This window comes from Rhineura floridana, chromosome 2 (assembly GCF_030035675.1).
Source record: "Rhineura floridana isolate rRhiFlo1 chromosome 2, rRhiFlo1.hap2, whole genome shotgun sequence".
NCBI classification, from domain to species: Eukaryota; Metazoa; Chordata; class Lepidosauria; order Squamata; family Rhineuridae; genus Rhineura; species Rhineura floridana.
This window is the reverse complement of record NC_084481.1, coordinates 2,226,517-2,252,509: the sequence shown is the minus strand read 5'-3', so window position 1 is coordinate 2,252,509 and position 25,993 is coordinate 2,226,517. Positions and strand designations below refer to the sequence as shown.

At 40.8% G+C, this 25,993-nt stretch overlaps 1 protein-coding gene across 5 annotated transcripts in view; it reads left to right on the top strand.

Moving 5' to 3' along the window:
- The window catches only part of LOC133376138 (RCC1 and BTB domain-containing protein 2), a 64,297-nt gene that overhangs the window by 27,628 nt on the left and 10,676 nt on the right, over positions 1-25,993 (top strand). For 3 of the 5 annotated variants that reach the window (XM_061607594.1, XM_061607591.1, XM_061607592.1), the window contains exons 6-11: positions 146-253; positions 965-1,042; positions 1,196-1,338; positions 14,065-14,255; positions 22,169-22,295; positions 22,762-22,901. In XM_061607594.1, coding sequence (XP_061463578.1) covers positions 146-253; positions 965-1,042; positions 1,196-1,338; positions 14,065-14,255; positions 22,169-22,295; positions 22,762-22,901 — 787 coding nt within the window. The remainder of the gene's footprint in view (positions 1-145; positions 254-964; positions 1,043-1,195; positions 1,339-14,064; positions 14,256-22,168; positions 22,296-22,761; positions 22,902-25,993) is intronic. The other 2 variants (XM_061607596.1, XM_061607595.1) reach the window with 2 other exon arrangements.

The following is a 25,993-nucleotide window of genomic DNA, read 5'->3' as shown; positions in this document are numbered from 1 at the left end:
GGCTCTTCTTACTTTCTTATGAAGAAAAGTTTTTTAAAACATACCATAGTGAATTACACAAATATTATAGTGAATTGTATACATCTGTTTTTTTCTTCTTGATTCTTATTCCTGCATACTAATAGGAATTATCTTCCTTTCTAAGGTGTATGTTTGGGGTTACAATGGTAATGGCCAGCTTGGATTGGGAAATAGTGCCAATCAACCAACACCTTGTAGAATTGCAGCTTTACAAGGCATTCATGTACGGCGGGTATGTTTCCTTTTGTCTTCAGATCCAGACCTACCAAGCAGACTTTCTGATTCATCCTGTACTGATAGCAAACTCATTCTCCAAGTGTGGATACTTAGGTAACCAAAACAGCTCTATCTACATACAAGAGGGAGGTAACAACATCTGGAGGAACCCCAAGGTTTATAAAAGTACAAAATATCTTTAGGAAAAAAACCCTCAGGGGCAAGAACAAAAAACCCAGCTCAGTGAGCATAATGCTAGAGTTTACTTAACCAGCTCCTATGAAATGGAAAGGGGAATCCAAACCCTGCCCAATTAAACCTACATTTCACTGAGAAGTTAGAGAAGACTTCTTTCCAAAGAACTTGGGATGAGTTTTATACCCTTATTTCAATTTTCTTCTTGCAGTGGCTTCATGAACAAAGTTAACCTGAGCAATGTTGACCTGAGACACTTAGGCTGCAATCCAGTACCTGTCTACTCTGAAGTAAGCTCCATTGGGTTCAATGGTACTTACTCCCAGGTTATTGGATTAAGGATTTTTCTATCAAAGAGGTGGTGTGTTGTGATTGTAGGGACAACAGGTGTGAGGTAGCCTACCTGCTAACTTTTTCTGTTCCCTTAGTTGTTTGTAACCCTGCATGCTGTCATGACAGCCTTCTATCAGTTTTGAATTTACAGATTGCTTAAGTATCAAAATGTATTCACACCATATCCTCCCACCTACAGATTGGACACAGGGTGATATATTGGAAATTGGATATATTTCTAACCAATTCAGTTAGAGATCAGCATCTAGAATGTTGGGTATGTGAACCTCACTTTGTAGGAAATAATTCAACTGTATTTTGCATTTGGTTTGTGTTAACATTTTTGTGGATCTTCTAAAAAAACAATTTTCAGGTATAAAATACAAAAATGTAAGAATACAAATTATTTTAGACACTTTTTCTTTTATAGGTTGCTTGTGGCTATGCACATACATTAGTGCTAACAGAGAAAGGTATGCTGTATGCCTGGGGAGCAAATTCTTATGGTCAGTTAGGCACTGGCAATAGAAGTAACCAGTCCTATCCTGCACCTGTTACTGTGGACAAAGACAGGTAATACTCTGTTCATCATTGTTCAATAAGCAGATACAGAAGTTATAGCAAGTACAGCAGTAATGACAGGGTTTTTTTCTTAGATATTATCCATAAGTAAGGGAAATAGTTCAGTTATTAGATTGTTCTGCATGCTTCAGATTCAGATATGTGATCTACGTAAAAGTGCTTTTTAAAGAAAAGTGTAGCTGACAGAGGTCAACTGGTGACTCGCTGCTTGGTTTTTCTCTGAAAATATAGCTTCCTTTTTCTTTTTGTTGTGTTCTTATAGATTTTGGCTGCCGGTTTGAAAAATCCAAGGCTTTAATAGTGTGGATATCAGTATTGCACTTATCCCTTCTTAGGCTGGAACTACACATTGCTAGTCAACTTCAGATTTCCACATATTTGCTCTTTCTCCACTGAACTTCCAGAGTGAGGAGGGGAGATCTGCAGCAGGCAGGAGCAATATACAACAGTTCCACTGTCCCCCAAAATACCACTTTCTACTTGCCTACCAGTCACCCTTCCCAACACTGTTTTGCAGTACTAGAGAAGAAGCAACTAGCCTATTGGAAATGTGAGCTGTTTGGAAACGCCATATAGCCCGATAGAAAATCCAGCAGCAACTTAGACCTGTTGAAAGAGCAGCATTTTTACTTTTTGTGCAAGGCAGAGGAACAAGGGGTACTCACTGGATTTCTTGGGCAAGGTGTTCCCAGCGCTCAGATGCCCTCCCCGTATACCTAACCACCTGATTTCTATTTGTGGAATTCCTGTAGAACTCCTTCCCCTTAAATATTAGACAGGCACCATCTGTGTTATCTTTTCAGCACCTACTGAAGACCTTCCTCTTCCAACAAGCCTTTTAAGTTGAGACCTATCCCAGTCTGCATCTGTGTTGGAATTGCTTAATATGTTCTTAAACCTTCTTTTTTAAAATGTTTTTAATCTTAGAAAATGTTTTGATAGCTTTTTTTAAATAACGTTTTTGAAGATGTTTTGGTTTAATGTGTTTTAAAGTTTGTTTTTATGATGTTTTAATGTTTTTAGTGCTTTTGTTCGCCACCCTGGGCTCCTGCTGGGAGGAAGGGCGGGATATAAATCAAATAACAACAGCAATACAGTAGGGCTCTGCTTTCCGACACTTCACTTCTCGGCGCTTCGCCAATGCGGCGGTTTTGAATTATATCCATATTCCATATGTTCGGCGCTTGTTCCATTTTCACAGTGGAAAATTGCCAGAATACAGAGAGACGCTGAGTGCACAAATTGATGGCGCCAGATGCCCTACTTGAACTCAGCTGCTGAGCACGTCATCAGAGCTTGGAAACATTCCTTTTTTAAACTACAGTTGGGCTGATGGGAGTTGTAGTTCTAAAAAGGAACGTTTCCAAGCTCTGATGACGCACTCAGCAGCTGAGTCCGAGAAGGGCATCCGGCGCCATTTTATTGTCAAGGGAGGTGGCGGAGGGTGAGTGACCGAGCAAGCAGGCAAGGGGAGGGCGAACAGGTGAGGGGGGGACAAGCGAGGGAGGCGGCGGAGGGTGAGCAAGCAAACAGGTGGGGGGAGGGGGAGCAGGCAAGGGGGGATGAGCGAGGGAGGCAGTGGAGGGTGAGCGAGTGAACAGGCAGGGGAGGGTGAGCGAGCAAACAGGCAGGGAAGGGCGAGCAGGCAAGGGGAGATGAGCGAGGGAGGCTGTGGAGGGTGAGTGAGCAAGCAGGCAGGGGGGAGGGTGAGCGGGCAAGGGGGGACAAGTGAGGGAGGAGGTGGAGGGCGAGCAAGTGAGTGAACAGGCGGGGGAGGGCAAGTGGGCAAGGGTGGGACGAGCGAGGGAGGAGGCGGAGAGCAAGAGAGTGAACAGACAGGGGCGTGAGCAGGCAAGGGGGGATGAGCAAAGGAGGCAGCAGAGGGCGAGCGAGCAGACGCAGGTGGCAGGCAGCTCCCTCCCTGTGATCCACGGCAGGGAGCCTGCTGTAGAAGGGGAGCAGTACTCCCCCACCATAATGAGGATGAGTGAGCGAGCAAGTGGGGGGGGGAGAGGGCGATGCACAGAAAAGTGGAACTTCGATCAGCTGTAGCACGGGGAGCTTCAGGGGCCAAGCGCTGTCAGCTGGAGCTCCCCACGCTACAGCTGATCAATGTTCCACTTTTTGGCAGTTTTTGCTTTTCGGCGGTGGTCTGGTCCCTAACCTGCCGTATAAGTGGGGGCCTACTGTAATAATAATTTGTATTGTGTGCATGATATAGAGCAGGGTATTACAGAATTTAATAAACTGCGACTTCAAATAATCATGTTACATTACTGTTGGGAATATTTGCTGATCATCAAAGGTTAGCTTTTTAAAAAATAACTGATTGTGATAAGTCAAGATATTCACAGACTTTTACACTCAGGAGTTTAAAAATCTCCAGGAGGTATTGGCTAAAAATTGTTGCTTTTAATTTTAATTTACTTCTAATATTGATATTTAACAAATGAGGTGTCAACTTTATCTTTGCCTTGCATAATGATCACAGTTCTCAGATGTCTTTGAGTACTTACTGAATGCTTTTATAATCATATCCATGAAAGATGTGTTCTGCTTTTGTGTGCAGGCGTGGCATTTATGCCTCTGCACATTCCCTTTATCAAGTGTAAATAACCAGCGCCCACAGAAGCATAAATGCTAACTTATATCCATTTTGCACACAGCTGTGTGTGTGAATGTGTGTACCTGCATGTACGTGTGCAGAGAATACACAGAATTTATCCAAGCTTTGCACATTCCCAAGGCCCGCTGGAGATTATGCATAATGACGGGAGAATGAGAATGCATAATGACCTGCTGGGAGGAAGGGCGGAATATAAATCAAATAATAAATAAATAAATTTCTATTGATATATGCACATTTCCCAAGACCTGTTAGAGATTATGTATACTGACTGGGAAATGTGCACAATTCCTTCTTAATGGAAGGGTTATGTGCACATTCTCTATAAGGCCTGGTGAATGTGCACAATGGCCGGTTGTTATGCACATTAACAGCCCATCTTGCATTCTCCTTAACACATATGCACACACACACAGTATTGGGATAAGTGTGTAAGCATATGTCATTCATTTTTATGTGTGCACACATAAATGCACACATTTGTAAAGATGTGTGAATCTTTGTGAAAAATGTGTGGGAAAAAGTGTGTAAAGAATTGGTGAATCTTATTTGCCAAAAAAATTGTTTCGTGATTGAACTATATTGACTTGACACGTCTTCATTTGGAAAAATTATAGAAAGTAGTCTGAGAAGTTAGCCAGACTCAATGATGCATGTGTATGTGGCTGTGTAGAGTATTATAATGGGTTTTATTAAAATAGAGAAAGGGAACAGTTTCCTCATGTCCTGATGTCCAGAGCATCCTGGCCTGTGCTGCAAACCCATCACCGTAAAGAAAATGAGGTTAAGTTGGAAATTGTGCTTCAGGATGTTTCTGCAAGCTTATTTCCCTGTATTCATATAGGGTGTCCTGATCTTTTCAGATTTGAAAAAATGTTAAGACAGAAAAAGCAGCATTTTGAGCTGCTAAGCCCTGGTCCTCCTCTACAACAGGAATAAGGGGAGAGAGTGCTTGTGCAGAAAACTCTGGGGCAGGTTTCAGAGGGTAACATGGAGTTATGGTTTGTTTAACTAAATGATAGTTTGTTTTATGGTTGCATTTGGATGTTAGCATTCTCTTAAGGTGTATTCATAAAGCTCAGACTGGAAGCTTTTGCTTCCATTTTTGATTTATTTATTTATTTTATTTATTTTTATTTATTTATTAAATTTATATACCGCCCGACTAGCGATAGCTCTCTGGGCGGTGAACATAAGGCTATGTCTATACCTTAAACTGTGATTAATCTTAACTATGATGGCAGCAGTGCAGCTGAGCAGGGAAGGGCTGAGGTGAGTCACCTGGGGCTGTATCTGAAGGTTGTGTATTTATTGCTGTCCTCAGGTAATGCAACTCAGTGCCTTGCCTAAGGTGTGAGTCTTTGACGTGAGCTCAATTGCAAGAGCCAAAGGGCTCTTGATCTGTGGCTCTTTGCCTGTGGGGCAAATGCTGCAGCCACCAAGATCTACAGGCTAAACAAGAGGAGAACAATAACATGATGGATCTCTTTGTCAGTATGAAGCCTGAGTGTGTATAATATAAAGGTTTGTGCCTTGGCTGAGGTGCAGTCACTCTGGATGTAATATTATGCTCTTACAAGTTTAGTGCTTCATTTTTGTTTTATATCATTTTAATACAGTAGGGCCCCACTCATACGGCAGGTTATGTTCCAGGCCCCCGCCGGAAAGAGAAAAATGCTGGAAAGTGGGGCCCTACTGTATTCCAGCTGCCACGTTCCAGCTTCCAGCGATCAGCTGTAGCGCAAGAGGTCCAGCTGATCAGCTGTAGTGTGCAATCCGCTATAGCGTGGGGAGCTCCAGCCACCACGCTCTACCTGACAGCAATCAGCTGATCGCTGTCAGCTGTAGCGCTGCAGCTGGAGCTCCCCGTGCTCCAGCTGATCACCCTGCTGGCACCGTCGTATTAGCAGAACGCCGAAAAGCGGGGCCCTACTGTAGTGGATTTGTGATATTGCTTTTAATTTGTATTAAGGTGCGAGACTTCCCAGGAGGATCCCTCCGCCTGTGCTGCCTCTGAGACGGGCTCCCGTCTTGGATGAAACTTATCCAGTTTTAAATTCAGTCAGAAGGGTTTTTTCTGACTGGGGATGATTTCTTCCGGATAAGGAAGAAGTGTGAGATCTGCCACATAGTTTTGTTTTGATTGTTGGAGCCTGGAATTCGTCAGAATTGTCTGTCTTCCAGCAGTTCAGACAGAGCGAGGATTTTATGCTAGCTCAGCTGGATAAGTGACCCGTTTTTTTTTAACGGACTAGCAGGCAAACCTCCTGTCTACATTTATCATTTTCTTATCTATATAGCTAAAGAGATTTGTCAAAGTAACAGCAATTAAGATAACCTAGATGAGGTAAGACTTTCCTTCTTTATTTACGGAACTAAGGGGGAAGAAAATATAAATAGCTTATCTTTTTTTTTTTTATTATTGCAAAAAGCTGACATGGAAAATTGCGTTTTAAAGATTACAACGGATGAGAGCTTTCTGATTGGGAGAGATAAGAAATCCTTTTGATTTACAAGACTTTTGTGTAATATATATAAGGGACTATTTTTTCTCATCTACTTTTTTTGTTGTTGTTGTTGACGAATCTGCTCATTCTCTCTGCTACTAGTTATTTGAACGCTGTGAACTAAAAGCTGTTTTTGCACTTCTGGACATTTAAGAGATAAGGACTGTCTAGCGTGTGACGTTAGTTGGTTGGAAAGATTAACTCCTTTGTAACTGGATAAAGAAATAAACTGCTCTTTGCTTGGGACATTGAAAATTGAAGGAGTTTTGTTCTTTTGGTTTTAAGAATGGCAATTAAGAAGATCATGGATGTACAAGAAGGGACTTTATTTCTAGACATGCTTCAGAAAATAATGGATGGGATTAACTCAATAAAACAAGAACTGAGAAATAATAGACAAGCGTGGAGAACTGAATTTCATGAAATGAGACAGGAGCTGAAAGAAACTCAGGATTCTATGAGAAAGGAGAATAAAGATAGATCTGGAAAACAAAAAAAGGATGAAAGAGAAATTAAAGGCAAGGTTCAATCTATGGAGATTGGCTTAAATATGGACATGAAAAAAGATTTGGATTTCCTGGTTGTGACGGATCCTGGAGATAAATATTACAGTTTGGAATACAGCGCTGTCTCTGAAGGAATTGAAGAGATTGGAGATAAAGATATTATCGGTTCAAAAAAATTCCTGGACTGGAAGGATTTGATGGAACTTGAAATGGAGAAAGTTAATAGAATTAATCCCTGTTTTGTGTCAATGGAAAAACCTTCAAGAAATGTACTAGTGTATCATGTGGAAAAGAGGAGCAGAGATGCGGCTTTGAAACAATACTTCAGTGTTACGTTTGGATTTGATGGTAAGAAAATATCTGTGATGGAGGAAATTCCTATCAGACTTTTATTATATGACTATGACAGCAAGATTTTTGGGTGCGTGAAGATGGACCCAATATGGATAATGACAGAAGAGCGATTTGAAACTACTGGACTCAGTAGATTTGATGAGTTGGATTAATTGACATGTTTATTTAGAAAAAAAATTGATTGACATATATCTCAAGGATTGGAAACTTCTCTTTGACTTTTTGTGGAAGATTAAAATGATATGATGTTAATGAGATTTGAAACCAACTAAGATAACTGCTGGAGGAAGGTGATTTTATAATCTATTAAGAGATAGGTCTGTTATATATTATAGATTTATAGTTGAATTATAGTGTTTTGAAATTACTGGATTTAGTAGATTTGATGAGCTGGATTAATTGGCATGTTTATTTAGAAAAAAAAATTGATTGATATATATCTCAAGGATTGGAAACTTCTCTTTGACTTTTTGTGGAATATTAAAATGATATGATGTTAATGAGATTTGAAACCAACTAAGATAACCGCTGGAGGAAGGTGATTTTATAATCTATTAAGAGATAGGTTTGTTATATATTATAGATTTATAGCTGAACTATGACAAATCGGAAGTCAATATTTTTATATATATGTATTTTTTTTTGTATTGTATTAGTTATTGATTTGTGTTGTTTTCTTTTTATATTATTTTGGTTTTGAAAATTAGAATAAAAATTAATTGAAAAAAAAATGTATTAAGGTGCAATTCCTATTAGTAATCTTTTGCAGGACTTGATTCAGATGTCACAGGGCTGACAGTAAGCAGGTTGCTACACACTCACCTGAGGCATCAAAACCTACATCTGAAATCAAATCATGTTACACTTCCACCTGAGATGAGATCTCTAAATCAGCTCTGTCTCGCCAGTTTCTAATGAAGAGGATGGGAGCATTGTGGCTGAACAGTATCCTTTAGCAGCTAAAACTGCACCATTGATTGTGCTGTTCTAAGAGAGATGAAGAAAGAACGTGCCGATTAGCTTGCAACTAAGGCTGCAAGAGAAGAAAAGCAAGGTGGAACAACTGCCTTGTAGACCAGAGCTAGATCTCTTACTCCATTATGTTTGATAACAGAATTACTATTTCAGCAAAGCTTTTTATTAGCCCTGCTAATAAAATAGTACTTGTGGGCAGTTCACGTCATGGTAAAATATGACAATGGAGTTCAAAGATAGTTGCGCTATCTCATTTATCTTTTGAGTCTCCATAGTGCTACAATTGATAGGTGGAAGCTTTATTTTTTTTAAAAGCTTAAGTAAAGAGAGAGTTTAACATTTTTTAACAGCAATAACAGTTCCTAACATGTTGTTTGATAGCAATTGTAGATTATTTTATAATGGATTAAGGGTTGCAACTGTCTCTAAGGATTTAATTCAGAAAATTATGGTGATAAAAAGAAACCTCCTGGTGATGAATAGATAAACTTCTCAAACAGCCCAGACTAGATTAGATCTGTAGTTTAGCTCTAATCTTATTGACTGGGACTGGGAGGACCTAGCTAGAGCAGGAGAGAACTCACGATGTATGCGTGGGTGGGTGGGGAAGAGGAATTTGCTTCATAACCAAGATTCCGGAGGCCGTATTCCTGTTCTTCCTCTCACTGCTGGTGATCAATTCATTTTCAGCATTGCCCAAAGAGGAACAAGATTGTATGGTAGATAGCTTTATCTGTCTTACAAGATAAGCTTTTTGTTCTTATGGAAGTTCTAGGCCTCCCTGCAGCCATACCAGATCCATATGTTCAGGTGTGTAACCATCTAACCTTCCAGGCTTCATCAGTTGGGAAAAAATATGAAGAAAAGGACTACCTGGTACAAACGTCTGTCAACTAGCTCATAATAAAAGAGTATAGTATTGTGGGTCCTAAAGCTGTCAGTTAAAAAAAATGGAAAACTGATGGGTACAGTTTGAATGTGGATCCCAAGCCCCACCTAAAGGTGAAGTGGTAGGCCTCACAGTAGCTAATACAACACCACAAATGCCAAATATCAGTGTCTTAATTGCTCCTAGCAGGGGCAGCCAAGGCGGAATGGTCAAAGCTGAGACCCCAGACAAAGATGCATCCAAACTCAGAGGAAGGCAATGGTTAACCACCTCTGAATACCTCTTACCACGAAAACCCTATGAATAGAGTATCCAAAATGCAACATGAGATACCGCTGGAAGATGAGACCCCCAGGTCAAAAGGCACGCATCGAGCTACTGGGGAAGAACAGAGGACAAGCACGAGTAGCGCTGTGACTAATGACGCAGCTGGGTCAAAGCCGAAAGGAAGCCCAGAGGCTGATGCGCACAGATGCGAAAGGTGAGTCCGGAGTTGTACGACGCACACAATAGGAATATGGAATGTGAGAAGCATGAACCAGGGAAAGTTAGAAATTGTCAAGCAAGAAATGGAACGTATCAACATTACAATACTTGGTGTGAGTGAATTAAAATGGATGGGAATGGGACATTTTCAATCAGGCAACTACAAAATATTTTATCCAGGAAATGAGAAATCAAGAAAAAATGGGGTTGCTTTAATAGTGAGAAGTGATGTAGCAAAAGCAATTAGGAGCTACAACACAAGGTCTGAGCGAGTGCTATCAATGAGATATAATGGGAAACCTATTAACATAACCATCATCCAAGTCTATGCTCCAACGGCAAATGCAGAAGAGGAGAGATTTTACGCAGAAATACAGGAAAAAATTGATCGCACACGAAAGCAAGATGTGCTGATAATCATGGGGGACTGGAATGAAAAAATAGGGAGCAGAGAAGAACTAGAAATTGTGGGGAAATGGGGCTTAGAAGATAGAAATGAAACAGAAGAAAGACATTGAATTCTGTGAAGCCAATAATTTGTTTCTTGCAAACACATTTTCTGAGCAACCAAAAAGACGACTGTACACATGGACATCACCAAATGGTCAATATAGGAATCAAATTGATTATATAACAATAAAGCAATCATAATGCCTAAATACAATTTAAATAATATCCCAAAAGAATATGAAGATCAAATAAGGAACAGATTTGAGGCTTCAAACTTAGTTGACAGAGAACCAGAACTATGGAGTGAAGTCAGAGACATGATCAAGGAAGAATGCAAAAAGACAATACCTCTCGTTAAAAAGAGAGAAAGACCTCAATGGATAACTGAAGAAACTCTTAAAATGATTAAAGAGAGAAGGAAACAAAAGCAAAAGGAGACAGAAACACGGTCAGAACCCTAAATGCAACAATACAGCGACTAGTACGTCTGGAAAAAGAAAACTATTACAATAGTTATTGTATAGAAATAGAAGAGGACAACAAAAAGGGAAGAACTAGAGCCCTATTCCAAAAGATTAGAGAAATGAAAGGGAAATTTAAACCAAGAGTAAGGGATGTTGAATAATCAACAGGGGAACAAACTGACTGACCAAGATGAAATAAAAGGAAGATGGAAGCAATACACTGAATAACTCTATAAAATAGAGATGCAAGGATGACAGATTCATTCATGGAGGAACCATATGATGAACCAGAAGTTTTAGAATGTGCAGTAAAAGCTGCTCTTAAAATACTTGGAAGAAACAAATCACCAAGAACAGATAGCATACCAATAGAGTTGCTACAAACTACTGAGACTGTCCAAATTTTGACAAAAAATTGGCAAGAAATATGGAAAACTAAACAATGGCCCACAGACTGGAAGCGTTCAATATATATCCCAATTCCAAAGAAAGGGGATCCCAGAGAATGCAGTAATTATCAAACTATTGCCTTAATATCCCATGCAAGTAAAGTAATGCTCAAGATTCTACAACAAAGTTTCTTACCATATATGGAGTGAGAAATGCCAGACATCCAAGCTGGATTTAGAAAGGGAAGAGGCACCAGAGATCATAGTGCAAACATACGTTGGATAATGGAACGGAGCAAAGAATTTCAGAAGAAAATCACCCTGTGCTTTATAGATTACAGCAAAGCCTTTGACTATGTAGATCATGGAAAAATTATAGAATGCTTTAAAAGAAATGGGGGTGCCACAGCATCTTGATTGTCCCGATGCGCATGCTATACTCTGGACAAGAGGCTACTGTAAGGACAGAATATGGAGAAACCGATTGGTTCCCAATAGAAAAGGGTGTGAGACAGAGGTGTATTTTATCACCCTATTTGTTTAATCTGTACGCAGCTATGAGAGAACTAGAAAAGGTCCTTGAATGCAAAGATGTATCACTGAACATCAAAGTCAGGACCATTCAGACCATGGTATTCTCTATTTCTATGTATGGATGTGAAAGTTGGACAGTGAAAAAAGTGGAGAAGAAAAAAATTCACTCATTTGAAATGTAGCGTTGGAGGAGAGCTTTGCGCAAACCATGGACCGTGAAAAAGACAAATAATTGGGTGTTAGAACAAATTAAACCAGAACTGTCACTAGAAGCTAAAATGATGAAATGGAGGTTATCATACTTCGGATGCATAACAAGGAGACATGATTCACTAGAAAAGACAATAATGCTTGGAAAAACAGAAGGAAGTAGAAAAAGAGGAAGGCCAAACAAGAGATGGATTGATTCCATAAAGGAAGCCACAGACCTGAATTTACAAGATCTGAACAGGGTGGTTCATGACAGATGCTCTTGGAGGTCACTGATTCATAGGGTTGCCATAAGTTGTAATCGACTTGAAGGGACATAACAACAACAAAATGTGGCAGATGAAGTATTCTCATATGGCTTTTACAAATAATGCAGCTAATCCTTTTAGTCTATATCAGGTATTGAAATAAAATTTGAGAACCTTTTTAGTAAAACCTTGTCACAGGAAGTTGGGAGTCCCACTGATGGGTGGTGGCAACACCTGCAATCAGCCCAAATAACAGAAACAAGACATGTGCCGTGCTGATCTTGTTTTAGCAGGGAGGAAGCAACAATATTAATACAGTTGATATAATTCGGATAGTCACTTTAAATATATATGATTTACTTTGCAATTTTAGTGAAGTTTCCTATAGTAAATCATTTTCTTTTGCTTCTGTTTCTGTGAATATGTGCAGTACAGCAACACTTTGCATAGTTCCTCCAAAAACAATTGTGGAATCATGGCACTGACTATTGTGCAGAATAGTCTCCAATGGACATGAGGAGTTGTCTCAGTTTGCACAAGATAAAACAGCAAGAGGTGAAATATATTCTAGCAAAATTCTAGGTGTGCTTTGTGTTTTTAATTGACCATGCCCACCTTTCCTTAAGTGGAGTGGTTTAAGCATAGCAGGCTGAGCACATGCATCTTGAGCAGACCAAGTTTGTTTTTTCCCCAACAGCTGGAATCATTGCTTAAGTAGCAACATATCGCAATCAGTCTGATTGTACATCAAACTGCAGTTTCAGATTCAATTGTTAATGCACCCAAAATAGAAATAGAGCATAACCTCCAGTTTGAAACACAAAAGCCTGTCTTCACCATCATATGACACTGACCAATAAAAAGGCTTTGAAATTAATAAAACTAAATTTGACACAGATTTGTGAGAAATACAATTTTCTAGGTTAGATTCTCTGTAGAAACAGTAGTAACACAGAAAAGAAGCAAAGTAAAAAGAACACCAAGAAACATATAAAGGTGTAATTCTCCATCTTTGGAGATGGCAGGTGTTGCCACCACTCACCATATGCTCAGAGGCACGTTACCAAATTCTTCCAAGCTACACAGGAAGTGGATTGGAATGTGAAAGACCAACCCAAATGGTGTTTGCATTTTGACCAATTTGTAGGGCAGTACAATATCTCAGAGAGGAGGTCAGGTCTCCTGCTCCCCTGGTGCATTCACTAGAGCTGCCCAATTCCCTGCTTTTTAAAGTTTGGTAGAAATATCTGTGGGCTATAGGTACATTCTTAAACTGAAAGTTTTTTTTGCCTGTTAGTCAATTATCTCTGAATTTGCAGACCTTTGAAAAGCCAGGGCCATTGCTCTGCCACGAGCCTTCTGTGCCATGGAGACAAGACTGAATGTATGAAGTTATGAAGCTGAATCATCAACAGCTGGAACATAAAAGCATACAAAGAGCTCAAAAACATAGTTTGGAAGCTCAAGCTATAATGTAGACTCTTAACTTGGTTTAACACAAACTGGTTTTATGTTATGTTTGAACAGATCCTAGGACTCGCAGTTTGAGAGAGACAGACGTGTGCTTTCTTGAGAATGACAAATCACAGAGTTTCTTATTCCTTCAGGCAATTCCTGTAAGCAGAGATGAGGCGCCAACAGGGTATTTCATCCTATTGACAGTTGGAGGAAGGACCAAAACCATAATAATTGTGGACTTTGAGGTCCCAGGAAGTTACGTAGAAGCCAGCATTGCTAAAAGATGTTATTGGCAATAGAACATAAGTGAGTCAGTGAGCTGGGGCTTCTGGTCTCCAGTGCATAGAACTGACATTAGACCTCAAGGACAGGGAACAGTGCATAAAGAGCACTCACATATAAATTGATAGATATGCACGCCATCCTGCTGCTTTTGGAAGTACAAATCAGGCGGTCAGAAGTACAAAGAGGTTAAACAGTCTTCCATTTTCCCCCCTAACCAGGTAAAGGCTTTTGTATCCACAGAAACAATGCTGGGGCAATGACCATTTGCATCTAAGGCTTCTGAGTTTTGTCACTGCTTGTCATTATACCACTGTTTATGTTTGTTTTTAAATTTAGAGTCATAGAGATTGCTGCATGTCACTCTGCTCACACTTCTGCTGCTAAAACCCAGGGTGGCCAAGTGTACATGTGGGGTCAGTGCCGGGGACAGTCTGTTACTCTTCCACACCCCACCCACTTCGTCTGCACTGATGATGTCTTTGCTTGTTTTGCTACTCCTGCGGTGACATGGCGTCTCCTCTCAGTGGGTGAGCTTCAGATGATTGTGTCGTGTTTGAATTGCTGCATCTTATTTCTTGAAGATATGTACATGGTATTATTTTCAGTGGCGTAGTTTGGGTCACAGCTTGGTGGAAGAAATAAGCCACGTTTCCTTGACAGTGTTGGCTTTGATCCCCTCTTGTCTGTTTTCTCTCTAAGGTATAAAGCGTATCGTCTGCTAGGTTGTATGCCTGCCAGATTGGTACTGTGCAGCACCTGCAGACTCTGGGCTGTTGGAGCTCCTTTCAGTCTTGTGTTCCGCAGAAGATGCTCCTAAAGCTCCCCGAAGGAGAAAGTGCTGCTGATCCTACAACATTTAGGAAGCAACTGAATGAGACAGTGCTGGCCACCCCCTAACAGCCATGTACCCTGGCTGTTAAATAGGCAGCCATATTATACATACCGGCGTAGCTATAGAAGATCTGAATGTTGCTCTGGGCAGCTGCAGTATCATAATGAAGAGCTTGCAACAGGCATGCTCATATCCCAGGGGGTGAAAGGCAGTCCACCAAGCTTCTCTGTCCACCCCTTGGGACTCTCCTGAGGCCATGGCCCTCACTGGTCCTGCTTCACACCTTCCTTCCTGGAGTATTCTTGCCTGGCTGGAATGTGTCCTTGAACTCCCATAATGCCCCTTGCATGTGGCCCCTAGAAGGTGCCCGGAAGGGAAGGTGGCCTGTGGGCCAAAAAAGGTTTCTTAGTCCTCCTAGCGCTCCAGAACTGTTTCTCAGTTTGTATGACTCTATATGTGGGGAAATTCCTGTTTGCGGTGACCTGGACAATCAAAGTGAGAAATAGGACGTCCTGGGATATTGTTAACTTCCCACTGGGTGATAACCATTTTGCCTAAGGGGAGCAGAGAAGAAAGAGGAAAACCCTGGGTGACCTGCCACCCTCTAGCTCCCAATGGTGGGCCCTCCGTCCTTCAGTGACCACCACAGAGGCTTCTGCAGAACCATCTTAACCTGAGCAGAGCAGAGAAGAAGCAGTTACAGCTTCTTCTAAACAAATAGTTATCTTTTCCATTTTATTGTAACATTTTAAAAAAAATGATTTTAAAAAATGATTCTTATTCCTTTCAGGAAACAAACAATGGTCAGAATCCAAAGAGCCAGAGAAAGAGAAAAAGTCCCAAAATTCTGAGAACATTTCTTTCTTAAGGAAGCTCAGTGCATTTTGGCCTCTAACATATTGGGCCTGCATCAGGGGCTATAAAGAAGGCAGTACACTACATTAATACATAAAATGGACAATTACAAATCAGAACAGAAAATACAGTATTAAAATAGAAGTAAATACATCCCTAACTCATCATTGCAAAATATATCATTGAAAAATATGATGGCAAATTAGAAACACCTGAAGTTATAGGCTTTGCAGTGTATACATCTGAATGTATTCAGTTTTCCTCTTGTAGTTTTATGTATTTACAAAATATTTCTCAATGATGTATTTACTTGTATTTTAATGCTATATTTTCTGTTGGCTGCTCAGTTTGTTCCCTGCCTTCCCTCAGAGCAGAACCAAGTCTCCTCCACTGATTCTTCTACAAGCTCAGGCCCATTATATCTCTACAACTCTTTATTTCCCTGCTGGGTTTTACTCTTACTCTTCACTTTTCCTCTGCTCAAAAAACCAACTCTGCAGCTTGTGTTTGTTTTCTTCCTCTGTGCACCTTTCCCTGTTTGATCAGCCTCCTTTTCTTCCTATCCCAATGGCTCCATCTGGGAAAGGACTGGCCCATAACGCTTGTGGCGGCACGAAACACATCCAGGTGCTCGACTGCTACTGTGGAGGTTGCCCACAGTTTCTTAACAAAACCCCCTGTGCCTTATCTTCCTATACTGGTGAGCCAACAGTTGGGGTGGTTGGATTGCACCCAAACAGACCTCACATGTCTCTGTTGTAGCTGCAATTGGAGAGTGATCAGCAGCCCCTCTGCATGAATTGGCCTGTGCACCACCCCACCCCACCTTTGCCACCCACAGCAAAAGTGCTTCCGCAGTCCCCACCCAGTCCCCTAGCATATGGCAAAGCTGATGCCATTAAGCTGTTCTTTTTTTTTGACAGCTTGGTTCCACTTTATTACAGAGCTCAGGAAGTAAAAATGGGTAGAAGTTGTTTTAGAACATAAGTTTAAGATCAATAAAACCTTATTTTGTAAACTGTGTAAACTGGTACATTTAGAGAATTGAACAGTCAATAGATATTCAAGTAATTATCTAATTATCCAGTCGATTGTAAGACATTTTTCTTAATTCCTTAGTGCTTTTTTGTTACTACTTAAGCAAGATAATACACACGTTCTGACCTTGGGCCAGTCACTGCCTCTCAGAGGAAGGCAATGGTGAACCCCCTCTGAATACCTCTTACCATTACCCTCTTCGTAGGGTTGTCATAAGTTGGAAGCGACTTGAAGGCAGTACAACCAACCAGACTTCCTAGAAACAGAGTAGATAAACCCACCCACCCTGATGCCATTAATCTTGAGCAAAACAGTCGCAGTTAGGCCACCAGATGGCACTTGGAACCAGCCTCACTCTGTATCCCTGTGAATCTGTAGGAGAAGGCTCTCTAAATGCTGAGACCGCTTCAGCACAGCAGATCTCTTGGGATCAGGTAGATGCTCTCCCAGATTCTCCCTTCCCCAAGCTCTGCTTGTTAGGTCCCAGCTTACTATTTAGAGAGAACTTCATTTAAAAAATAAAAAATGCCATAATTGCTGACATTTCAGGAGAGTTTGAGAAAAAGAAAATTCAGACATGCGCTGCAAAGGATCAGAAACGTTTGCCCTCCTCTTCTGAGAGTTCTCCACATTAGAAAGAGAAAGAAAAAATCCCAACCCAGATTCAAATGCCCTCTAATTTCTGAATAACATTTATCAGAGGAAGAGGCTTATGAGGCCACCTATCCTTACCTCATTCTCAGGGGATAGTATCCTCCAGTATGGCACTAGAAAAGAAATTGGGGAGGGGGGCACAGAATGGGCAAAGTATATTTCTAGGAGGGTGAACTGTGTCCCACATGTTAAGATCTCGGAAAGAAAAACAACAGTATATTTCATGCTAAAACTGCTATCCTAAACGTATTTTTCCTGAAATAAGTTGGATATTGATTAATTTAGGTACTATTTTTATATATACTAACCAAATTCAAATTACAGTAAGATGAAAGGCTTTCAGGCAAGGTGGGGTATACAAACATTATCTTGACATACAAATTAGAACACTTTTTTCAGAAAGCAGTACAGGCAGAACCAGGAATGTAGACTCTCACTATAAAGAAAGTAAGAGCAAACTGAGACACCTAGGGCCCTGTACACCTAAGAAACCAAATGTATGTTGCGCTGTGTATCTAAATTGCCACTTCTGGCTGATTAGATTGTCTCTCATTGGGAGGGAATGGAGGATATGTAGATCTAAAGAAGTTGAATAAATTGATTCTTACGCACTTTTGCAAAATGATTGACAACAGTTTCAAGGGCAAAGGCTTTTGATAGTTTCTTTTCAGTTGCCAATATAGCAATATTACTCAGGTGTTAATTTGCAGCAAAAAATGTTCGCATCTGGCACTTGGTGGAGGCATTGTGATGGCTGTGGCACAGAGTCTGTGGAGTTCAGTGAAATAGTTTCAGTTCTTCAAGAAGAGTAAGCTTTTGGTTCATTGTATCAATTCTTATTTGCCTCTCGTGTTCATACCACTCTAGAACTTTTGGAAAAAGTCTTTTGAGTTCTTCTTCAAATCCATCCTGAGTTTTTCTGAATTAAGAAAGTAATAGCACTTGGGACTGAAAGCACTAACCCCATTCAGAACATTGCAATTGTCTGTAAATCTTAAGTTCACTAATAATGTGATCAATAATAGGAAGGAACCTTAATTGTAAAATCATGGTCAGTTTTTGGATAGATGCTTTCTGCTGTGTTTAATTCAGAAACATAACTTTGAAATTGTTTTGGGATATAGCATAGTCTCTTTATTTTACATTTTGATTGAATTATCTTCTGCAAACAACTTTACATCTGCCATAATTTTACTGAAATTTTCCTCCAGATCCCTAAGATCTTACAATTTATAAATCAAGCTCAAGAGGTGCAGCTATTCTGTAAAAGAGCTATAGAGATATTAGATTAATGCACGTGCATATGTGAAAAGTGCCTTTCCTTCAACTAATGACAGGAGTTCAGGAGCTGGGAGGGCAAGCTCCTTGTTGTGGGGGCTTTTCCCCCACTCTGGCGCCACCCATAACTCCCCTTCTAATTCAAACCTGGGCTTGGTTACCTTCAAGGGAGTCCAGGCTGTTTGGCAATTAAGCTCTTAAGGACAGTGTTGCGGAGATGAAGGATAAGAAGAAAGCCATGCTTTGGCTCACAAGACAAAGGATAGGAAGCCTTTCTTCCCATTTTTTTGGAGGGGTTCTCTTCTTGCTCTTGTCCTTACTGGAAATCATTCCATTGAAGAGATGCTAAAGGAAGGATGCCATCTTGGTATAGAGCATGCTTGCAGGAACCTTCTCAGTCCTCAAAAAAGTTCAGGCTGCAAAAGAGGGCAAGTAACCCTCTTGACTCTCCCCATCTGCTTGTGAGGCGATAGCCGACTGTGTTTCTTCAGGTCTGGCAAGAGACCAAGTTGGACTGATGGGTGCTGTAGGAGGTAGTTGAGAGATATGCCATACAGTTTGTTTTGTGACCAAGCAGGTTCATTCCATCCCCGGTCTTCAGATCTCTCCACAAACAGTCCATAGTGGACAAGGTGATTGCCTACTTGTAGATGATAGGAGCAACAGACCTGGGTGTATATATGTTACTGGCAGCCCCTATTTCCATAGCCACCCAATGGAAAACTGCACAAAATCTCTCACTGGACGTGTGGTATCAAAGCTTGTGGAATATTCCCATCTTGTAAAAGATAACACATCAACTGAATGTCTCCCAAGAACAAGAGCCTCCAGACTCTCTTTATTTCATTTGATATCCTTTTATTTCTTATATAATGAATGCAACATTTACACAGAGACCATCATCACATTATTTGGACATTTGTCAGCACCTGCAATCTGGACACCTTATTTTTTATAGTGGTGTTTCATTCATATACTGAAAATTCCCTTCTCTGTGCTAGGTTTATTACCAATACATGTCTGTTTCTGTGATTCCCTCTGTGTATTTCTTGGGTGTTTGTGTTTTTGTTTATCCCTAGACATGCTGCAGGTTTCTGACGAGGCTGATTTTAGTATTTTGTTGTTAAGAGTTTTCTGCATTATAAAAATAAAAAATAGGAACAGTAGACTATGCCCCTATTCAGGAAATGTTTAATGGGGTGTACTTTCTTTGTCATCCCCAACAAAGAGGGGGTGTCCTAGGACCTGAAACGGATGTGTGGCATATTTCCAGATCAGATGGAAACCCTGGCCTCATTTTGACAGGCAATATGTCTCAGGGTCTTTCTGTCCTTTCCCAATTTAACCAAGGCATATCTACACATTCTGTCTGCTGTTGCCTCTTGGAAGTTCCTCAGATTTGTGTACAGAAGGTGACATTTTCAGTTGGGCTTGCCTCAGCACTTAGGGTCTTCACACAGACCATGGTGGCTTTTGTGGTACACCTCTGGGTGTAGGGCATTCATACCCATGCCTATTTTGAGGGCCTGCTGGTCCAGTCACCGTTGTTGCTGTAAGAGTGGGAGGACCTGGAGAGCAAATTGTTGGCATTAGAGTCCCATGGGTTTCTGGTGAATCACCAGAAAGACATTTGCATGCCATATGGTGTCTCCAGCACTAGAGATCACTAATGAACATGGACCAGGACCAGGTCTGTGGAAAAAGTTTATGAAGCTGTCTCAAGACATAGGCCTCCTGAGCACGTTTTGATATGCAGATCTCATGGAGCTAGTGTACAAATTCAGTCTCATGATATCCTGCATTGCAGTAGTGTTGTGGGCCAGGTTTCACTCCCATTCCCTCCAATGCTGCTTCTATCGATTCAGAAACAAATAGCTTTCAGGTGATACCTCAGGACCCCTATTCCTCCACAGGTATTGAAATCCTTCCTTTGGTGGTTGGTTCCATTGAGTCTCACAAAGGGAGCATCTCTTTAGAACTGACCAAATGGTTATGCATGCTGGCCAGGAGAGTTGTAGAGCTCATTGCCAAGGCCTCCTAGTCCAAAGTCATTGAAGTTCCTCAGAGAGGGGACACAGAATAAAGATCTGAGGCTGAAAGATCCAGGAAAGATTTGGGATACTGGCTTTGGATCTGTTCACCACAGCATCTGACAGACCCATATTCTATTTTGGCCCAGGAGGCCTTGGTTTTCAGAGCTCCTCAGCCTGTCAACTGGGGAGCCTGGTTACCTTCTTTGCCTCCCAGACCTGCTACTTCAGGGGGCTCTGGTTCACCCAGACTCTGAAGCTACATGGAAGGTCTTTCTGCCTTGGTGCCAGAGGAAAAAGGTATGTTTCAAAAAGGCTAAGGTTGAAGTTCTTCACTTTTTGCAAGATGGAGACCTCTACTCTTTACTCCATCCTCTCCATTAAAGGTCACAGGCCCTTAGGGGCACACCTTCATGTAAAACATTTTCTCAGGTGAGTGACCCTTCTAAATCCACAAACTGCTTTCCATTTTTCAACCTGGAAATTGCAGGTAGTCCTACATGCCTTAACCAAAGTGCCATTTCAGAGTGCCTCTCAAGTCATGAGATTACTGCCCTTCAAAGTCCTTTTCCTTGTGACCATTACACCAGCATAAAGAGTATTGAAACTGGGGGCTTTGCAGGCTCTAGGCCACCTAGGTAAAGGAGAAGGGAACACCTTTTTTCCCCACTGCCATGGGACAATTCATAAATTTGCTGTTTTTTTTATTTGTGTATATCCTTTCACCCCATAGCTCTGGAAGCCCCTTCTACATTATCTGGGTGGCTCAGAGCCCGCATGGCTATCACATATGAGGCTCAGCAGCTCCCTTTGTCCCTCAGTGGTGGTCGGTGCCTTGACCGCCTTTTCCACTAATGCTGGAAATTTGTAGGTCAGCTCCCAGGGCTGCTCCTTTTACTTTCACCAGACACTCAGCCAAGGTGGCATTTGGGCAAAAGGTGCTTCAAAGTTGTACCTGATTCTTAAACCTTTGCTGGGTTGCTACATAGTTTTCCTCCTCCTTTGTTGGACTTGAGGTTTGGTACATCCTACGATTGGACCAGAGGTTTCCCACACATCAACCAGAGAATGGAGCACTGGTATTTATCATGAAAGCTCCTTCTTGAATGAGTGTGGGAGGACAGCAGGCCTGCCTGGGTGTCTCACATGGTGGCAACTACACCAGTTGTCCTTGTACTTCCGGTTTGTACCATGCCCTGCAAGGGATGAAACTGTTTTCCTCCTTTCCTTTATGCAGTTCTGTATTAGCATTTAAGTTTTCTATTTCTAATCGCTTCAGTCATAGCTGGCATTCAGCTTGGCAAGAACTTGGAACTGGTGGCGGAGCTGCAGGAGCTGCTTCCTATGACCTCTCTTTCTCTGGGAGTTGGGGCCTAAATCTGTGGTTGTACTTGAGTCCTTCCCAAATACTCCATTCCACTCTTCATCTTTTTAGATTGGGACCCAGAGCGTGAGAACTTCCAGATGCTTACTTGACAAATGAGGATGTGGTTCACCCATCAGTCACAAGCCAGACTAGACAATTCCTGCTCTGAAAAAAAAATACTGTTATGGCAAACTCAAATGTGAACACTCAGAATAGAAGGGAGATGCTAACAGAAGTGCTGCTCCCCCCAATCTCTCTCAGTTCCTGCGTTCTGGTCAGAGCGCTTCTTTCACCTGTACTGAGTGAAATGCTGTTGCTGGCTTGATGCTGTTGGTTCCTTGTGTTCACGTAAAAAGTTAAAATTTATTTATTGGTGTCTTGTTTTAGAGCCTGATGACTACTTAACAGTAGCTCAGTCAATAAAGAAGGCATTTGACAGTCCAGATCATGCAGATGTGAGGTTTCAAGTGGATGGAAAATACATTCATGTTCACAAAGCCCTTCTTAAAATTAGGTATGGAATTAATGCTCCCTCTGCACTCCAACCCTTTTTTCTGCCTTTTTGATAGCCTATTTTGCTTTGCTTCTCCCTTGGCATTAAGACATTTACTGTGCTGTCAAATTTCTTAGCCCGTTTTCTTATCACTTGTTCTGTAGTTTTCTCCTCCGTTAAAAGCAGAAGAGTAAACACTCTTTTTTCTTGAATTGTACCACATTGATGCTGACTCTGACTCAGGTGAGCCAGGCTACCAAGAGTTGGCATCTTGTCATAGGTTTATGGCGTTCCAACAGTAAGAATACCACTTGCAAAATTGGTGGAGCTAATATATATACACAATATATCAGGACAACATTTTGTGCATCTGAGGAAGTGGGCAGTAGTCCACAAAAGCTTGTGCCATTGTTTTTCTGTTACACAACCAGAATTAATCTACTTGCCAGTGTCATGACTTAAATTCCTTTTGTATATGATTCTTCAGGTGCGAGCATTTCCGTTCCGTACTGAACAACAATAATGATGACATTATAGAAATAAGTGAATTCTCATACCCTGTTTTCCGAGCCTTTTTGGAATATTTGTACACGGACAGCATCAGCCTTCCTCCTGAGGATGCAGTAGGTAATTGAAAACAATGTGCTCATTTAGAAGAGCTGAAATTCATTTCAGCTGGCTAATATTTTACTGTATCTGAATGTACTGATAAGCTCTACTATATATTGACAACAGCCCTTTTTATTCTGATAATTGGTTTTGTTTAATTTCAGAATGGAATTTGCTATGCTAACTTGCCACTTGCAGCACTCAACATACTTACTGTTGATTTATGAGAAACTATGTGCTAGTCAATGCATTTGGCTTATTTGTCCAGCTCATAACCTTGGAGAGGGGCTGTAATTAATGGAAAAGTAGGCAAATAATAATTTTAAAACATCACATGAAAATCTTATGTACATGTAGATGGCTAGGCTGATAAGTGTCACAGGGCAGCTTGAACAATAAATTATAAAATAAGTATTGCTTTGTTGGATCACAGGGCATCTTGAACAATAAAATATAAATAAGCATTGCCTCGCAGGATCACTCTGGGGGCCCCTTTAGTTCAGCTCTCAGATGGTTTTCCAAGAAGTACGTGGTTAGCTTCTACAGGAAGTAAATGGCATGACAAGAGAGCGCAACTAGCTGACATTCAGTTGTATTCTGTCTCCATAATAGTTTTTTTTTCTTTTAACAATTTTCCTTAAATATCTAATCCCATTTTAAAGATCTCTGAGCTAATGGCCATTGCTCATTGGAAGGAACTGAGCAATGGAAGTTATGAAGCCAAATTGTGCTGAGTTGTGGCCTTATTTTATATTAGCTTTGAAATGGAAATGGACTGCCTTTAAGTCATTTCTGACTTATGGCAACCCTATGAATAGGGTTTTCATGGTAAGCGGTATTCAGAGGTGGTTTTACCATTACCTTCCTCTGAAGCTGAGAGGCAGTGCCTGGCCCAAGGTCACCCAGTGAGCTTCATGGCTGTGTGGGGATTCGAACCCTGGTCTCCCAGGTCATAGTCCAACATCTTAACCGCTACACCACACTGGCTCTAGTATTTAGTATCTAGCTTTAGTATTACTGAATTCCACTTAGAGATGCACAAGCATCGTGTTGACTTCCAGAGTAGGGATGCTCCCCCAGGGTGTTTGGGCCATTGGGAAGGTGCAAGTAACAGTGGACAGTGTGGTAGGCTACAACTAGGACACTGCTCAGCTCTAATCTATTTGCAGGTAATCTTAACAGATTATGCTTTTACAAGCAGCTCAGTTTATTTGCAACATCCCTAATTCCATTACTGTACTGTGCACACTTGAGCAAGATTAAGTCACAGTACCTCACTGCTTTCTTTAGAGGCTTAAAATTCCTCATGGTTGTGGTGGCTTTCAACAAAATTGCTCAACTGATAATGTGACAATTGTCACTGAATGCTGAATAGTCTTTAGCAAATTCTGCTTTGTCATAGTGAAAAAGAAGAAGCAAAATTTTGATCATTTCCCTTTTGAAAGGGAACACTGCATAGACATAACATCTAAGAACTGCACACCACAGAATGTACAGGATCATGCAATGTGGGGGCGAGGTGGGTTGTTATGCAAGTTGGTGTGAAGAGAAGGGAATGGAGAAATGACTGCTGCTGTCACAAAAGCATTGAAGTTTTCATATGTAGCCAGCCTTGCTTTTCTGCCTCTGAGACTCCTGTTCCTCAAGAATTTGGGTGGAGCAGATTTCTCAGTGTTGGTAAGTCACAGGCAAACAAAACCAAGTTGGTACCTACACTTCATCCAAGTTCTTAATGGTAACTCACTTGACTAGTACTTCTTGACACACCCGATGATATCTCTCCCCATCCCCAGCAGTTGAAGAGACAGATATGCCGACACTAACTGGACTGATACATGAATGCTATTATGATAAGATATAATAGATGCTGTGCACTGCAAGCTGTAATTAAAAAGGTTAGACCCAACAGGATTTGATCAACCAGATTTCAACTATTGACATGTGCTACAGTCTTTGGCCGCTTCCGCAGCACTCAGGGAAACATGTACTCCTGCGGGTATGACAAAAGTTATAAAAATAATTGTGAGAAAGGCATTATAGTACCGCTATTTTATTTTTGATCCCTTTTCTAATAGTCTTCAACATATTTTGCCTTTTTCACAGCTATTGCACCCTCCGCTGTTTTCATACCAGTGTTCCAAGATCTCTTTCCTGCTTAGTCACCACCAGTTCAGACTGCATCAGTGTAAATGTGCAGTAAGGGTTTTTATTTTTACCCCAATGTGCATCACTTTGCACTTAACATTAAACTGCATTTGCCATTTTCTCCCAGTTTGAAAAGATCCATTTGGGGCTCTTCTCTGTTTGAGCTTTTCGCTATCCTGAATGCCTTGGTGCCATCGACAGATTTCCCCTAACTACTCCCTTACACCAGTCTCTCATACTCTGCTGCTTAGTTAACCAATTACTAATCTTATTACTGCTGTTTACTCAGGAACCTTTAGCAGAGGGTTCTGTTTAAAAACTTTTTGAATTCCAAAATATATTTGCTGGATCACCCCTATCTAAATCCTTCTTGACACTCTCAAGAGAACTTTAAAAGGTTGGCAAGATAGGATCTCACTTTGCAGAAGTCATTTTGATTCATCCTTATCAAGGATTAAGAGATTCATCTTTAGATCGGCATTGCATGTGGAATGGACATTAAGCTAGCTGGGCTCTAATTTGCTCAATTCCCCTGCATCATTTAAAAAAGAATAATTGTTTCATTGGTTACTTTACAATCCTCTTGTGCTGATACTGATTTTTAGGGTCAGACTGCATCTTTTTGTTAGGTCAGCAGTTTCAGATGCGGCAAATTGATGTAGCTTCTCTGCAGTGTCGCTGTCCTCATTTGTTGTGCAAGTGTCCAACTCATTTCCTTGTTTATTTCTAATAATATATTTAAAGGCATTTTTATTTTTTGCTTTGTTTTTAGAAATATGCTAAAAACATTAAATGTATTTTTTATTTTTTATTTTGCCTATGGGTGAGACTGCCACTTTCTGAAGGAAGCCTTCTATAGGTTTCTTGACTCTGCTCATTAAGAATTGTGGATGCTTCTTAAAATTTATTGATGCGTTCTAGCTGAATTTCGATTAGTGTAGTTGTAAATAAATTAAATAAATGTC